The following is a 16575-nucleotide window of genomic DNA, read 5'->3' on the forward strand; positions in this document are numbered from 1 at the left end:
GCAGATGATAGAGACGCAGATTAACATGCATCACATCACATGCGGAAATAAGTTAAAGTTCTTGTATGTATACATACAAAACTATAATATCGACTTTTAACTAGAACAAAATAAGTTATATTTTTTAGAAATAGTTTATGTATAAACGACATAATGTAATGAATTTTTGCCCAGAACTTCATGACATCTCTCTCCTATTGATACTGATGTCAGTTATTAGTTGTTCTGGTTAAATAAACAAATTAAGACTGAAATAGAAAATAATGTTGATGTTATAGTGTAAAGGATAATTCAAATTAAAACAATGATTTTATAAGTCTGGATGAATATGACCCTTTATTTTCTTTGTTGATCTCTCAGCAGGGCGCACACACAAGTGTTTACCGAACAGTGTAACTTTCTGTGTACCCAGATGCATTTCAAAAACACAGTCTCTCTTGGGAATAGTAGTTGTTATGTTATCTTTAGAAACAATTTTGAAAGTGTTTCTTGTATCCATAATACAAATACCACATTTACCAACATAACTTGGACATTTTGATCTGACTACATTTAAAATGCTTCCATGAAAATCTGCTTTGAATAGAGTTTGAGTGAACGTTTCCCAGGCTTTGCTCGTATAATCTGGTACTGGTTTGTCTAACTCTAGCAAATCTTTCATATAGTTTTGCCAGATTTCATTCAGTGGCACAACATCGTTGTATTTCACTTCATTTCGTGGTATATTGTAGAAACCTAATGATCTCTTCTCTACCCTTGTAAGGCACCGGACTTTCTTCTTGTTAGGTTTTCTTTTTTGAGATTTTCCTCGCTTTTTCGCAAGAACAAAAACTTTTTTTAATTCAGCGTCCAAATTCTGTTGCCCTGATTTCGACACATTGGATTTAAGAAATCCTACTATTGCTTCAGCGGCACTTTTATTAAAAGACTCTTCTGCAGACATATTGATTGATATTTATCTCATGAAATTAATATTAAATTCTTCCTTCGGTTTCTCAATCACTTTTTGTTATTGTGAATTTTATGACAGCGAGTGAATTTGACACTGACAAACAACACACGTGCCGGCTAGGGATTGCGTGATCACAATCATTTAGTCGATTTCTAATGAAACTTTAAATGATATTCTCGACAGGTCTTTTGAATATTTTGATTATTCTTCAACTTCAATACTTTTGTTTTGACGTTTTCAAGTTGAACTTGAACTTTCTTTGAATGATAATTTGATAAGATTACGAAATAAACTTATAATTTGCACAATAATTCGAGACCACATAGCTAATTTCCAGCGGAAAACTATAATAAACACATTGTAAAAATGGGTTCAAAGGTTCTTAATGTTAAATTCACAAATGAGAAGGAAATGCCCATGGTTGGACTTGGTACCTATGCTGTAAGTATTCACCGGTATATATAATTAATTAACCTAGACCCTAAACCTCCACCTAAGCCCTCCAGAATAAATTAAGGACCGTGGGGATACTAGGTTTCTTTAGCATTAATGAATAATACATTTTGATTAAGAACTGAACTGTTTATAATAAAAATATTCATTTCCATTTATTTTAAATGATAACTGTAAAAAAACAGCACAGGCTCTTAGGTACTGGTGGTTAGAGCCCCAGAGACAGAAACCCCCTCACAATATGTGCGTATCAAGGGGTACTGCCTTCTGAATCAGTCCCTGGATCCAGCCGGCTAACGAAAGCCTCATGAGGTGTTTGTTGAAGCTCTTGGTTATTAGACCATTGGCCGTGATGACAAACTGCTTAAAATCTTGATTATAGAGGCAGGCCGACCCCGGGCAGTTTAGACAAGCTGTAGAGTGGGGCATAGAGGCTGGCTACCGGCACATAGACACCGCTTCTTGCTACAAAAATGAAGAGGAAGTTGGTGAAGGAATCAATAACAAGATCAATGCAGGTTTAGTTACGAGAGATCAACTGTTTGTTACTACTAAGGTAGGTTATTAAGTAAATTGCTCAAAAATTATCATCTATAAATATTAACTTGCCTATTCCTTATCAGTATACATTGTTGTGTGTGTATTGTTGCCTTATGAGTGTACCTCTAAATTAATTAATCATTGACCTTTATGACCCTAAAAAACCTTTACCACACATTTTACACATAGTTTCCCATTTGCAAAAGTAAGGATTATAAAAACCCTGTCACCTATTTCAAATTTATTAGTATATTTCAAAAGCAATATTGTTTATTTCAGGTTTGGAATGATTGCCATGCTGAAGAGCAAGTAGTGCCGGCATTGAAGGAATCACTGGCAAGGTTGAAGCTGGACTATGTTGATCTATATCTTGTGCATTGGCCATTTTCTGCTAATGTAAGACTTACTATTGTACCTTAACTTCAATTTCTACACAATTTTTCACCAACTACTCAAAAAAGAGGTGGTTCTCAATTTGTTGGAATTTTTTATATTGACCATTGCAAAAGAAGACATAAAAACTAATAAAGAAATTAAAAAAAATCTATTAAAACAAAAATTGTTGGTTAAAAAAAATATGTATGTAATCAGAAATGCAGCATGAGTAATAATCATCAATGTTCGAAATTATTTTTCTAGGGAAAGGGTGAAGATTTGGGTATTGACTACTTGGAAACCTGGAAGGGCATGGAACAGACTGTGAAACTGGGGCTGGCCAAGTCCATAGGAGTGTCGAACTTCAATGAGGAGCAGCTAGAGAGGCTGATCAATAATTCCACTATCAAGCCTGTTGTTAACCAGTTTGAGGTAGCTATAAAAAATTATGCACACATTAAGTAAGTAAGATTGATTTATGTCAAGATACAAATTATTTTGGAAAGGAAACTGATGGGCTCTTCACACTTCATTTCATCTATATTTTGCCTTACAAAGGGGGTGCCTTGCACTAGCATCAAGTATGTTTGCAAAGGCCAATATGGAGTGCTCTGGAGTGACAAAGCTCAAGAGAGTGACTTATCTGGTGCAACACCAAAAATCAACGTAGTCAAATATCATTATTATAGTCTTATTGCGTTGCACTGGCATAAACAAAGTGCTAGTTTCCCTTTTTTATATCAAAATAGGTTCAATTTATTTGGTCTTTTATATGTATATAAATTACGAATATTTACAGATCAACCCAACACTAACACAGCAGAAACTAGTGGACTTCTGCAAGAAACATTCAGTGGTACCGGTAGCATACACACCTCTGGGTCTCATTTCTGAAGCCCGGCCGGAGTTTGCTGGAAAGGATGCCATCAAAACTGACCCTAAGCTTGGTGCTCTAGCTGAGAAGTACGGGAAAACACGGGCACAAATCGCCTTGAGATATTTGGTAAGGAAATATCGCTTATGTAATGAGATTCCAAAAGTATAAAACTTTTTTAACCGACTTCCCAAAAAGGAGGAGGTTATCAATTCGGCCGGTATGTTTTTTTTTTTTCTATGTATGTACATCGATTACTCCGAGGTTTATGGACCGATTTACGTGATTCTTTTTTTGTTCGACTCGGAATAGCTGCCAGTTGGTCCCATAGTCATCAGGTCAGGATCTGATGATGGAAACCCTGAGAAATCGAGGGCAACCTTCGAAAGTTGTAGGCATACATAGGGTAAAAACTTGATACTCAGGTGTACGCCTAAAAGCACTATTCAACAGTGAAGATTTGGAGCTGATCTGATGATGGAAACCAGAGAAGGTCGAGGGAACTCGATAACTGAATATGTAAACTACCTCGTGTTTGGGCTTAAATTATTTGTATTGACAAGACCTTTGCAACAGTGAAGGTTTGAAGCTGACCTGATGATGGAGACCAGAGAAAGTCGAGGGAACTCGACAACTGAATATGTAAAATACCTCGTATTTGGACTTATATTCTTTGTATTGATGAGAACTTCCCACTTGTATGGATAGTGACAACTATACGTATCACTGAAAAGCTTTAAATAAAAAACTTTTTTACAAAAAAATTAAACCGACTTCCCAAAACACTAAAAAGCAAAAAAAAAAACTATTTTTAGGTGCATCGGCCTAGAAGTCGGTGGCAGAATTAACTTAGTAACATCCATTAGACACCGAATTCTAGGCCGATGCACCTAAAAATAGTTTTTTTTTTTGCTTTTTAGTGTTTTGGGAAGTCGGTTTAATTTTTGTTGATTAAAGAAAATTACGTTTTTCTTCTCACAAAAAAACACCTAATACAAGACATTCATACTTTACGCTATTACATAATTACCATCTTCTAAAATACTAACTTCCGACCGCGGTTTCGCTACGTACCCCGTACTACATGCCATAGCCCAATGGGATTATAAACTATGTCTTGTGGTGCTAAGCTACCTCCCAGCAAATTTTCAGACAAATCGGAACTGACACGACTTTCTTTTATACCTACCTGAATTTATATTGACTTTTCATTTATTTCAGGTACAACGCGGTATTCCAGTGATTCCAAAATCGTTCACAAAATCTCGAATTGCAGAGAACCTGAATCTCTTTGATTTCGAATTGTCAGACAGTGAGATGGCGTTAGTGGATAGCTTCAATATCGATCATAGATGTGTACCGGCCACACCTTTTAAATCATTGAAAAACTATCCATTTTAATTTATATTTTTCTACAGTACCCCTAGTAAAGTACAGAGAACATCAACTTACTTCTATCTGTCGAATTTCTTACATAGATTTTCAACCTTATCACAATAGTGGAAGGTTAGTATTAGATTGGTCAAATTTGACAGATTCGTTTAGGTTGGCCTGCTGGCGTAAATGGTCTACGTGATATACTGGGTCATAATGTGATGTTGATAAATCAGGGTTTTGTAGCTATTAGTATTGTCGCAAAAGACTAGAAAATGTTAAGTACAATGAAAATTGATGTAACAATGAACATATAGCCTTAATTGTGATAGTAGTAACATTTACAACTGTTGTAAACAATGTAAACGTAAGTGAGTTTTATATTTCCTGTTAAATTATATATTTTTCATTACAATTATTAGTCTCATTAAATTAACTTGCTTTTTCAGTTGATTGGTTAGTGATTAACAATCCAAACTAATAGAAAAAGGTTTTTGTAACTATTATAAATTCAATACATAACAGTATACTATAGGAATAGTCGGGTAAAATAAATATCAATCCCATTTAAATTGTCTGACAATTTTATTAAAAGAAAAAAATATAAATAAATAAACATGTCAACGTCAACAAGAACTGAAATGATACAAAATAACAAAATCATATTTAGCGTCAATGTGGAAGTTCTGGAATGTCCTTTTAAGATATCTTAAGGTAATGCAAGACACCATAGACAAGCTTGCTTGATATAAAACCTTAAATGTGATTCTTAAAAAGAGTTATTGAAATGCATATTTGGAACAAACCTTTGTGGACTCGATTCCCGTTAAAACCCAGATCTTCAATATAAAAAAGGCTGAAGACATTTTATTCTTACGTTTGGCAATTTATAACACTCGGGAATCGAGTTTGAGACAAAATAGTACTATATTAGTATTATTTTCTAGTTTTTATACATGTTAGACTGTCTAGCTTTCAGCAAGTTGATGTGCACAATCACACGAAAGTTACAGAAAAATATGAAAACCATAAACCAGCACATTTCATAGAAAATTCATACAAACATTGGTTTAATCAGGTATATAAAAATATTGTAGAAAATCTACTTTGTACAGTAACAATCTATAAAACTTTTGGAACCTACTTCATAACAACTAGAAAGAGTCGATCATACGGTACATTGCAAAACGCATAAAAATATAATATAATAAATCATCCATAAATGAATAAACAATATTAAATAATACAGCCATATAAAACCCGGTAAATAAAATCACGTACATAATTCCCGCTTCGTTGAAAATCATCAAATATTATATAATCAATATACATAAAAAAACCCTGGTTCATGTCAACAACTACACTATTTTAATACATCCCTTATGGGGGGAAGCTTTGGCCAATGTGTTTGTAGTAACAGTTTTTTCATTTACATCACCCAAGGATATAAGACCCCTATTAAATTTTAAAATTTAGCACAATCGATAACAAATTAATGAAAAATACCTAGTACCAAACACACATAAATAGTAAAAATACGTAATAAAATTTAGAGCCATATAAAAGTGATTTCAAAACTACTACTACACACACATGATGCCTTAGTACCGCATACACAATTAGCCAATTCAATATATCCTACAAATGCTCGACGCAAAGGTCAGTGACCTCAGAGGCTGCGCCTGCGATCACTAACCAACACATTATATTAACAACACAAAAACAATAGCCTACTTCAAAGTAAGTCCTATGAAAATATATTTTTGATTTCTCTGAAGACCGTCAAAGACAAAAATACATGTTCTTTTATCATCCGACTGCAAAAAAGCAGGCTCTGATTTAAGATAAATATTGTTTCAGTAATGATGGAAAAATCTGCTTATAACTGAAGGGTAAAATAGTGCCCTCTTATAGAAAAGAAGATTTATATATTTTTTATTTCATTACGTATTTTTTCTTTATGTATGTAAATCTGTGATCTGTGTCTTCAGATGATAAGCTTAAAAATAAAATACACTTAAAACTAAAATATAGATCGCAAGCGCAGCCCCCGTATATTTTGTACAGCTACATTAAATAAACGAGTCTAACAACATAGGTTTTATGTGACGGCGTTCTACACTCTATGGTTCCGTAGGTTTATCAACTCCGTGAATCTATTACAAAATGTAATTTATAAACGCGAAGATTAACTTTCTATAAAAATGCATTTTGGAAAACCACAACAACCGAATATTGATTGATATATTGTCAATTCGATACTAAAAATTACAGTCAGTGATCGCTTTAGGAAATTCATTTCGATTTTATTCTCAGCTTCAGACCAATAAGTCAAAAATAAATATCGTAACGATATGCGAGGCATTATTTTAAGACATAGACTTAAAAAATGTTCTAAATATACCGCCACATAACCTACTATAATGTTAAGAATCGGTTCTCAATACGTCGTGGTGATAATACATTTGAATTTAAACTCTCTACAGATATGATCGCCTGGTACTCTAATCACGGGACGACGTACCAAAAACCGACTCTATTCATCGAAGCCTACTGGCCAAGATGGCTGACTCTAAATAAATATTCTACTTCCAAACGTAGTTAAAAAGATCCATGATTGAATCGTATATAGTGAAAGTTATAGCTACGTCAAACACTACTCTACTTAGCCTGGGGACCGTTCCTTTGTAGAAGGCGAAGGGACCTTCGGACTTCCAGGTTTTGATGAAACAATCCCATGTGTTCTTGTATTTGGAAGCTTCGAGTCCTTGCATTCGAGTTTTGACCACGTCAATCGGTGTGTTACCGAATACTGACGCCGCTCCTGTAAAATGGGAAAGAAAGGTATGTTAAAATGTCCTGAATAACAAGTTGAGCGATAAAAATAGAAGGTTTACGAGTTTTGTTTAATTATTTATAGCTGTACAAACTACGATGAAATGTCGATTCAAGTAAGAGCTGTTTGTGAACCATTTTCACTAGCTTGATTGAGACAAAGAAATTGATAGCAAAGTTAACGTAGAAAGAAATAACCTCGAAACACCGACTTCTAGAGCCATAATAATTATTTTTTGGGCGATTTTTGCTACAATATAAATTCTAAAATTAAATAAACTCTGCGACATTTCGAATGTTTAAAAAAAATGTTTCTCACCAGCCACGCCACCGAACAGCGCGACCATGTACTTGGGCACATGCTTGTCCCTATCTCCGCCCTTGTACCAGTCTCGGAGCGACTCCATCACGAAGAACCTGATGGCCTGGTTGCTGCCTTGCTTCATCACCGTCGCTGTCACACCCTTGTATAGACCTCCGATACCTGAGAGGGAAAGAATGATAACCATTAAGAAAGAAGGTTTGGTTGAGATGGACAAATTGACAAGAATTTTTGCTTCTATGTGCAAAATATCCATTGTAATCATTTGAACGATAAATAATTTTATCTTTAGCAGCCAATTGTCATATCAATAATGTCTTATGTCGCCGAGACCTATAGTCGGCCATGGCGAATGTTCTTAAGAGACCAGCCAGCTGCACAGGACATTAAATAAGTGTATACTCTCAAACATGAACCTTCTATTAAATATGGTCCGATGCAATGGCTATCCGAAACGACCGGCAGTGTAGAGCTACTTTTGAGTTGGTCTACAGCTAAGAGCGTATAAATAATAATCGTTTAATAAATAATACGTACCGTCTTCCCTCACAATACATCTGACGCCATGGAAGAATCCTCGGTACTTGGGCTTCTCAAGCCTCAAGTCGTTAATGAACTTGACCTTGACGGTCTCCATAGGGGTGACGGCGAAGATAGCCTCGGACACACCAGCGGCCAGACCACAAGCCAGCTTGCCTGTCGTGGAGAGAGTGCCATCTTCTGTCACCATGTACAGACGAGCTTGTTCGAATACACCGAATCTGGGAATACAAGGAGACAATTAAGTCTTCATCCAAAAGTATGAAAGAGAAAGGTCCCTGACCCGATCAGTCATCACGAAATCCTCAGAAACTACCATTGTTAATCTCAAATTCATACTCCCTTTTGGGGGTGTCGTATAAAGACGAGATTTTTTTTAAACAATGACCTCTTCAATGGCATTGATATACAAAAGGGAAGCAAAAAAAGTGACAAAGTTTGTATAGTAGTTCAAAGATTTAGTAGATATGGTCCCGGGTAATTTATTCAGCATAAAAGTAACCAGCTTTTGCGAATCATGACAACAAGCTTGAAAACAATATCAACCGGACATAACACAACGATATGTTATGTAACACGAGGCATTGAACAGAATTGCACCGATTCTTTATACCCAAGCAAGAGTTTTGTCACGTGTGAACTGTGAAGTAAATTTTTACGCAAGCTATGTCGAGTATGAATGCTAATGAAAACTGGACGTTGTTGTTATGTCTGTGCCGACAGACTAATTATTATCGTTTACTTCGACGTGTTAAGTTGCAGTAAGTGAATTTTGACACCAATGACTGACAAAGGTGGAAAGGGAAAGGAAACATCTTGAAGAAACCTGGACTTCTCGTCAATCCGCCCAGAGCAAACGTGGTGATCAACACTCATTTCGTCTCTGTATAAGAAGCGGCTTAAGCGCTACAATGGGACAGTCAAAAGGCTGATGATGATAATATTATTCTTATATTACCGCATTGTATGATACGATCATCAGAAACATAATTTGATCGATATTACTCAATGATAACAAAAATACGAAAACAAGGTCAGCAACAAAAATAAATTCCGCCTTTTTCAATTAAGGAAACCCCGCCGATGTCAGTTTATTGGGGTCATAGCTCCCTAAAATAGGGTCGAGCTAAATTGTATTTGGTATAGCTTTAAGAAGATTTTTTCACCAAATGACTATTGTTATTGAAAGAAAATTTTCCATTGGTTTAAAGAAAAATACGTTCGACGCCGTATAGTTCTAAATATAGCAATTGCTACCCAAACACTTGAATATGATAATTTTTCCATCTGACCGGTTTTATCGGTCGTGTTTGTGATCTCTGCGTAGTTTGGACACCTTCCACGTGCAAATTACTTGTTTACCTCCCACGACTTTATGCTTGCTTGGTACATTTTTGGTATCACTAGATTGGGCGGTTGAGTGATGTTATCATAATAATCAAAAATTTGTTGTTGTGAAGTTGGTCAAAGTCAAAGTCTAAGTCAAATCATTTATTTCATTTAGGCCTTTACAAGCACTTATGAACGTCAAAATTATAACTAAGTTTGATTCTAGTTGCCCATTCCAAAAGTAGCTTCCTATGGAGAAGAACGGGCAAGAAACTCCATGGTTACTCTTTTTAAAAATAATATAGTATTACAATTTGTATGTATTGATACATACAGTAAAAGCATGCGAAGATCATGTAGAATCGCAAAGACAAATGAGGATAAAGTGACAATTAAAATGCTACATGGTGTTCACATTTACAAATTGGTTTATATTTTGGTACAAAGTTACAAACAAATAATCAAAAGATGAATACAATTTTATTTGCCGGTGTAATTTTAATTTGTTAATTAATTAGATATTGTCAGTATGTCCTATGGAGCAGGACCAGCATGTTTCCAAGCATTTTTATCTTGAATGTAATCTTCTAATTTATAATATGCTTGCTTACAAAGTGTGGCTTTTATATGAGTTTTAAACCGCATGTCATTTAGTTCCAGAATGTTGTCTGGTATTTTATTATAACATTTGACACAATATCCCATGAAAGATGTTGGGAGATAGTTTTAGATTTTGGCCCTGGTTTTATGTATCATACATACCTACATCAGGCATCAAGTAACTTTGCCTTGCCTGGAATTTCGCTCTGTGAAGTCGGAACGGCAAAGTAAGTTTCCGTGAAAATACCTTGTCGTAACTCAATGCCCTGTATGTCATTGAGTATGTTTATCTTATGCAACCTTCGGCTAAGTGACACAATGAACTGTTGTTATCAGTCATTAATGCTCCACTTTGCGGTAACGTGAGATATACGTGTCGGCTGCGGATAGATTAGAGAAATGCGACTACTGTGGACTTATGTAAGCCTGGTACTTGACATTATTATACATAGTTGGATGGACTCCGAAGTGCAAGTTTTTAAATGGTCCTAGCTTTTTTATAATATTTTGGAGTCGGCTTGCAGTCTAACTGGATGCAACTCAAAACTCAGGTGCTCAAATGGCAGCGGGGACCCACCAATTTAACGTGCTTTCCGACACTGAGGAACTTGTCATGATATGATCATCTAAGGACCATCATTGATTTGTTACACAGGTTATCTCAAATTCAGTTTAACCTTTTGATAGAGTCAAAGGCTAGGTCAGACCAAGAAGTCGCATATGATAACTACTGAACTGCTGAACAGACTAATAACTTGTTGCACCGTTTCTATTATTGCTATGGAAATATGAATTATCATGTGGCATAAATAGCACTCATAGCAAAGTCAATAAGAGGTCAAGGTGAAAAATTTATATCAATATCAGCAGCAATTTGATATCTAGATAAAACGTAGGTAATTGCTTAGCATAGCAGCTGTTGGCGAATAAATATGATAAAACGAATACAATAATAGTACTCGTAATTTACAAAAGTTTTTGGACACTATTGGCAAAATTGTAGCAGGTCTGCAAATTAAGGATGCAAAGATACCGCTCTATCCTTGATAATTAAAAAAAAAAACGAAAACATTGTTGTTAATTTTTTTTCCGTTAAATGAAATAGTTTCTAACAATTTCGTAGTTAACATATCATGATAAGGTTCTACGGGCTATCTTACAGAGGATAGGTTACAAACGCAATATTGTTTAATTATTAAATAGATGCCTAACTTTTTAACGTCAAATTAAGGTGATGCAACTTGCCCCAACTCAATTTACATAGTTGTTGCCCGAGTCTCGTTAATCATCAAGACGATAAAAATATCACAGTGCATACGAGTATATCAGTATGCAAACAGACAGATAACGTTGATGCATCCTTATCCGTGGTGGAAATATGACAGTTTTCGTAAAAAAAAAAAAACTATTTTTAATATTAGAATCATTCTGTTTCATGAACGTCCAGGTTTCCTGATATATTTTTCTTAACATTATTCAATGGCGAGCAAATTATGTTAAAAACCGATGACACTGGTCTTCCAAACTTTTATTTTGTCACAATACATAACATCTTGTAGATTATTGATATCTTTTGGGTTTGTATACCCAGATTAACCTCCGGACGATAACAAAATGACTGCAGTCTCTTCATATGCAAATCCTTTCATAGAGCATTGTATATTAATTTGCCTATCATCAACTGCTTTCAAACTGCCTTGTAGAAGTACCATTATTCCTAATTTACTCTAACGGCATATTGTACTATCATAATAGTTCCCTATCGGTCTAATTAGTGATTATGTTTTCTCCGATACGTAAAGTGTAACGATGTTATACCAAATTTTTTGGTCATCATTATTTGATCACAGATACGTAACGGTACAATATGTCCACAATTCATGATAAGATAAGAATTGCTGATAATGTTGAAACGAAAATGCGGTATCGTTGAAAGTACCGAATTATTTGTTTGGAATGAAAGCAGAAAAATATACCATCAAATACAGTTCTACTACGCTATAATAAGCGAAGGAAATTTTGAGATAATTACGCACATATCTTAATAAAGTCTACATACAATAAAGTTGCAAAAATACGTAATCATTATAATCAGACAGCGCGGTTTAAAGTTTATTATCCATTTAAGCCTGTAGTTATCATTTTATTACAGACCTTTGTAATTCTTAACTTTTGTTTAAAATACGTAGTTGGATCATTTACAGCCAGTTTCTTCATCAAAAGTTAAAGCCAAAGTAAAAGTCAAAGTAATGTCTTAAGTTAAAGTAACGGTCAAATTAAATTTTTCTATTAGTTTTGCTGTCACTTTAGCTTTGAAAAAACGAATTTGACCGTTACTTTTACTTTAGACATTACTTTAACTTTTACTTTTGATGAAGAAACTGGCCGTTAATAGTTAAGGAACACCGGCTTGTCCGTCTTACCGACACCATTTCCCCCCTTTCTAATTAAATAATTAGCTTAACAATTTACCTGACGGCAGATTTCGGAATCGATCCATAGATGAGTACGCTGAGTCCTCTGTATAGGCCGAAGACTCCATGTGACTTCACAGTCTTCTTCACACAGTCTGCTATACCCGTATACTTCTTGGCACCTCCTAGAAGAAAGAGCATTTGGTCATGTATCATAGGTTCACTTTGACGGAGGACTGAGACGATGAAAAAGACTCGGAATAATCTACTAATTCTGTCGCAGTTTATGTTAGGGTGACAGAGATACAATCTTGTTTGAGCAATTCATAAAATTAAGCGTCCTTTGAGTATTCGGCAGTTAGTTGTTTGAGGGTTTATCTCATCTCCGCTGTTTCTGACACGAATTTCTACGTGTGAAGAATTTTGTTATAGAACTATTAGAAAATATAATTCAGTATGTAGCATCAAGTTAGAGAGACGCCAGCAAATTTTTCCGACACCTAAAAAAAGGTGTCAGTAATATTATGTTGTTTACAACACATTTCGGAGATGTATGCCAAATATACAGGATGTTACGTGCATTATGGACTATGGGCACATAAATCTATCGAAATGATACCTGCCCAACGCAGCTGCATGCATAAAAATAATTCCGGCTTAGCCACTGAGAAGTGGTGTTTTTAAAAATAATCTCGCGTAGGAAGTTTCGCAAGAGAAATGTTTTTTAGATGTGGTTACTGGCTGCATAATATGCAAACTGTTAACCTTGGGATTCTGTAAAGACTACACATTTTTAACAGCTTCAAACAGTGAAAGTGGAGTGAGGAAGTCATATTTTCCATTATTAGATTTGTATAAATCTATATATAGATACTCTATTTTCATTACTTTTGCGCTCATCAGGAATAAAATGTTTCTATCAACTAGATTTTGTGCGTGAACTTGAATGAATATAGAAGATGGATGTAGCCTATCAGTACGGCTATGAATGAAAAAAGTTGACTAATTATACGAAGTCGTTTACTGAAGACATCGGGAACAGAAAAAGCTGGATGAGTCAACTGTATATTATCGAAGTCAAAGGGAGGTCCGTTCGATCAATCAAATATGCGAATGAAAATTACTCAAGTTGTCATTTTAGGAAAGTAGGTGCCTTTTATGAGATAGGCTATCGAGATATACCTATCAGTTGATAGCAAAATAACATGAGTAGATGAAAGTAGGATGTATTTGATAACCTGTGCGGCAATAGATTAAATAGGGGAACAATTTTTTTTAAAATATCAGGTGTGGTTTGAAATATATATTTTTTCACTACAATAAAGACTGAGCCGTAACGCCAGTCATCAAGATACTCAATAGAGATAATACCTTAGGCAAAATTTATCAGCAATGACCCGCGTAATAGGCATTTGACAAAAAACGTAACATTACCTACAATTTGCAAAAACGTGATAATACTCGTAATGTAGAATAAAATCACGTGATATCTCGTTAAAATGACCTTGAACTGATTAGGTCAAGTTGTACTACAGTAGCTTAAGGTTGTTAGCCTTACTGTCAGTCAGTTAACAGCTGGCTTCAATGATCTGAATGCGTGATTATGTGTCTGTGACACGGCGTCGCTTTTATAGCGCATTGTTTTTATGCGCATTGGCCATGTCTATGTCGGTATAAGTCAATGGTCCCTTTGTTTTTCTGGTGAAAATGGGACCAGAGAAAGTATTGGCAGAGCAAGTGGAAGATTTCAGACTCTTTGCAAAAATTAAGTGACGAATGAAAGATTTTTTTGGTCTTTTTTATTAAAGAAAATTATAAGACTTATTTGCAAAAACTCTGTTAAAATTAATATTAACATAACTCATTGTAAAGAACTTGCATTTACTTTGTTTGTTAGGATTTTGTCCTTTGCCCTGTCGGTCAAATACAAACAGATAAGCCGCTTTATACCAGGATCATGTTATATCAGATTGATATAACTGGCAACTTGACAACAACCGATAAGAGTATTCAATATGACGTTAGAAAAACAAACATATGTATCATAATCTATGTTCACAAAAATTTTTGTCTTCAAAGTTGATATTAAATTCATAGAAAAAAAAAACATTAAAATACTTAAGTGTTTTGTCATCTTTAAAAAACACAAACACGTTTTTTTTTTTAAGAGTTGTTTTAATAAGAACTAGGAATTGGTAAAATGTCATACAAATAGATTTATTAGATCATTTAACACCATCTAACTTGTTGCTAAGTAGAACTGGCTGGAATAAGATTACTTCTATGGAATGTCAAAAACTTTTGTAAACATTGTTTTGACAAGTGAATGATAATTGACAGCTCTAAGTAAGACAAATTGTTCTGTTTCCATTATTCTATCATCTTTTGCTAACCAGAGATATAATTTTGACATTTAGCCCCATACTAGTAATATCAAATTCCTACATCTAAGCTACAAATGGTTAGAGATAGAATATTGAGAATGGATGCCAGTAGGTAAAATAATTTGAAGAAAAGAATGCTTAGGGCTCATTTTGGACCCTATTACTTGTCTCATAGAGTTTATATTACAATACTAAGTTAAAGACACTACTTGAACAGGTTCTTGCATAATTTAATGGTAGTTAAACAATTGCCTATTTTCTAATTGGAATCTTTTACCTATTTCATTGTTACTTGAAGCTTTTGTTTTTATGCCGATTATTATTTCTTTTAAGATACTTAAGTGCTAACTGTTTCATGTGCATTATTATGTTCAAAATAAGGAAAAAATATTCCGAAAACTATAGGATGAAGTAGCATTAATTAAATGAATGTGTGAAGGAAACAATGTTTAGGACAATGTAATATTTAGCAGAGTATATTATCATAAACGAAAGCTTTACTATCCTAGAAATAAATATGCAATAAGCAATCGTTCAGTCACGTAAGATAGTCAATTGTCGCGCCGAAGGAAAAGACCTTGAATAATACTATTTTATTTAAATGTTCTGACATAACTCTAGTCGCGGACCAAAGTCCATTGCTTGGACAAAACAACATTTTTCACCGAGCGCTTGGAGCAGAGATATCGAGCGAAAAGTTCTTCCCTACAACCCAAGGTTATCTAACCTAGAATTATTTATTAACTTTACACTCCAATCAGAATCTAACAAGACTTCTATTGAGAAAAACAAATGAATATCGAAGAGATAACAGAACGAAAATAATTGTGACTGACGTCCGAAAAGTTGGAACATTATTTTTAGCGAAGTTTTTTCTATTCTACATCTGTGATGTTTACAAATAAGAATCCATGTTATAACACGGAAATATCGATTGGTGAATGAAACTGAGCGTATGTTTGAGACATTAACTAAGTAAACTAACCTTTTTCGTCTAACTGCAGTTGTGTTTTCACGTATTCCGTCGGGAATGTTATACAAATTTCAATGCCACCAGTGATACCGCCGGCCACAACACCTTTCAAACCCTTCGCCTTTTCGCCAGCCGCAGCCGCTGCGCCCGTTTCCGACATCCATGGCCTAGAAAATGGATTTTTGAATGCTACTGGTCTGTTAGACATTATTATTTCTATAAAAGGCACTTGTCGATTACGACAGCGGCTGCGTCGACTTCCCTCTTGGACTATGATTTGGAAACTAATGAATTGAATGAATGGATTTGGTAGTCTGGTTGGTTCTCGGGAAATAGGAAAATTTTTGGTACTGGGACCAGTGTTGCCAATTAGACATTCATTTTACCCAAAAAATAAACTATGGATAAAAATATCGAAGGAAAAGTTTTCGATGATATCACCGACCCCAGCCGGGGCGCCTCTTTCGCCTTGTCTGGGGACAGCACTATCAGGGGTCATCGGGGAACTTCGTAGACAGGGGCGAAAGGTGTTATGTAGGTACTCTCTTATATGCTAACCTTATTTAATCCCCTACGGTTAGTTATGTACTTCCTTTTTATTTAATTTTAC

The 16575-nt window shown here is 34.9% G+C and overlaps 3 protein-coding genes across 3 annotated transcripts; 1 reads left to right on the forward strand and 2 right to left on the reverse strand.

Moving 5' to 3' along the window:
* Positions 1 to 310: 310 nt before the first annotated feature.
* On the reverse strand, positions 311 to 1044 carry LOC110380615 (ribonuclease P protein subunit p29). The gene has a single exon (XM_021340639.3). It carries the CDS (start codon positions 941 to 943, stop codon positions 311 to 313), a length of 633 nt encoding a protein of 210 aa, XP_021196314.3. The 5' UTR covers positions 944 to 1044.
* Positions 1045 to 1167: 123 nt separating this feature from the next.
* On the forward strand, positions 1168 to 4983 carry LOC110380613 (aldo-keto reductase AKR2E4). Its single transcript, XM_064040629.1, has 6 exons — positions 1168 to 1393; positions 1788 to 1961; positions 2225 to 2341; positions 2585 to 2752; positions 3120 to 3323; positions 4416 to 4983. Exons 1-6 carry the CDS (start codon positions 1319 to 1321, stop codon positions 4593 to 4595), a joined length of 918 nt encoding a protein of 305 aa, XP_063896699.1. The 5' UTR covers positions 1168 to 1318; the 3' UTR covers positions 4596 to 4983.
* Positions 4984 to 5134: 151 nt separating this feature from the next.
* On the reverse strand, positions 5135 to 16281 carry LOC110380612 (putative tricarboxylate transport protein, mitochondrial). Its single transcript, XM_021340634.3, has 5 exons — positions 15978 to 16281; positions 12667 to 12793; positions 8263 to 8486; positions 7723 to 7887; positions 5135 to 7392 (listed from the first exon to the last, which is right to left on the reverse strand). Exons 1-5 carry the CDS (start codon positions 16171 to 16173, stop codon positions 7154 to 7156), a joined length of 951 nt encoding a protein of 316 aa, XP_021196309.1. The 5' UTR covers positions 16174 to 16281; the 3' UTR covers positions 5135 to 7153.
* Positions 16282 to 16575: the final 294 nt, after the last annotated feature.

This window comes from Helicoverpa armigera, chromosome 22 (genome assembly GCF_030705265.1).
Source record: "Helicoverpa armigera isolate CAAS_96S chromosome 22, ASM3070526v1, whole genome shotgun sequence".
In the NCBI taxonomy this organism is placed as follows: domain Eukaryota; kingdom Metazoa; phylum Arthropoda; class Insecta; order Lepidoptera; family Noctuidae; genus Helicoverpa; species Helicoverpa armigera.

Coding starts and splice junctions, on each gene's coding strand:
- LOC110380615 (XM_021340639.3), bottom strand. CDS start 943: ATGTCTGCAGAAGAGTCTTTTAATAAAAGTGCCGCTGAAGCAATAGTA.
- LOC110380613 (XM_064040629.1), top strand. CDS start 1,319: ATGGGTTCAAAGGTTCTTAATGTTAAATTCACAAATGAGAAGGAAATG. Junction 1,962..2,224: donor AACTGTTTGTTACTACTAAG/GTAGGTTATTAA, acceptor TGTTTATTTCAG/GTTTGGAATGATTGCCATGC. Junction 3,324..4,415: donor AAATCGCCTTGAGATATTTG/GTAAGGAAATAT, acceptor CATTTATTTCAG/GTACAACGCGGTATTCCAGT.
- LOC110380612 (XM_021340634.3), bottom strand. CDS start 16,173: ATGTCTAACAGACCAGTAGCATTCAAAAATCCATTTTCTAGGCCATGG. Junction 12,794..15,977: donor ACTGCAGTTAGACGAAAAAG/GTTAGTTTACTT, acceptor TCTTTCTTCTAG/GAGGTGCCAAGAAGTATACG. Junction 8,487..12,666: donor ATTCCGAAATCTGCCGTCAG/GTAAATTGTTAA, acceptor TTGTATTCCCAG/ATTCGGTGTATTCGAACAAG.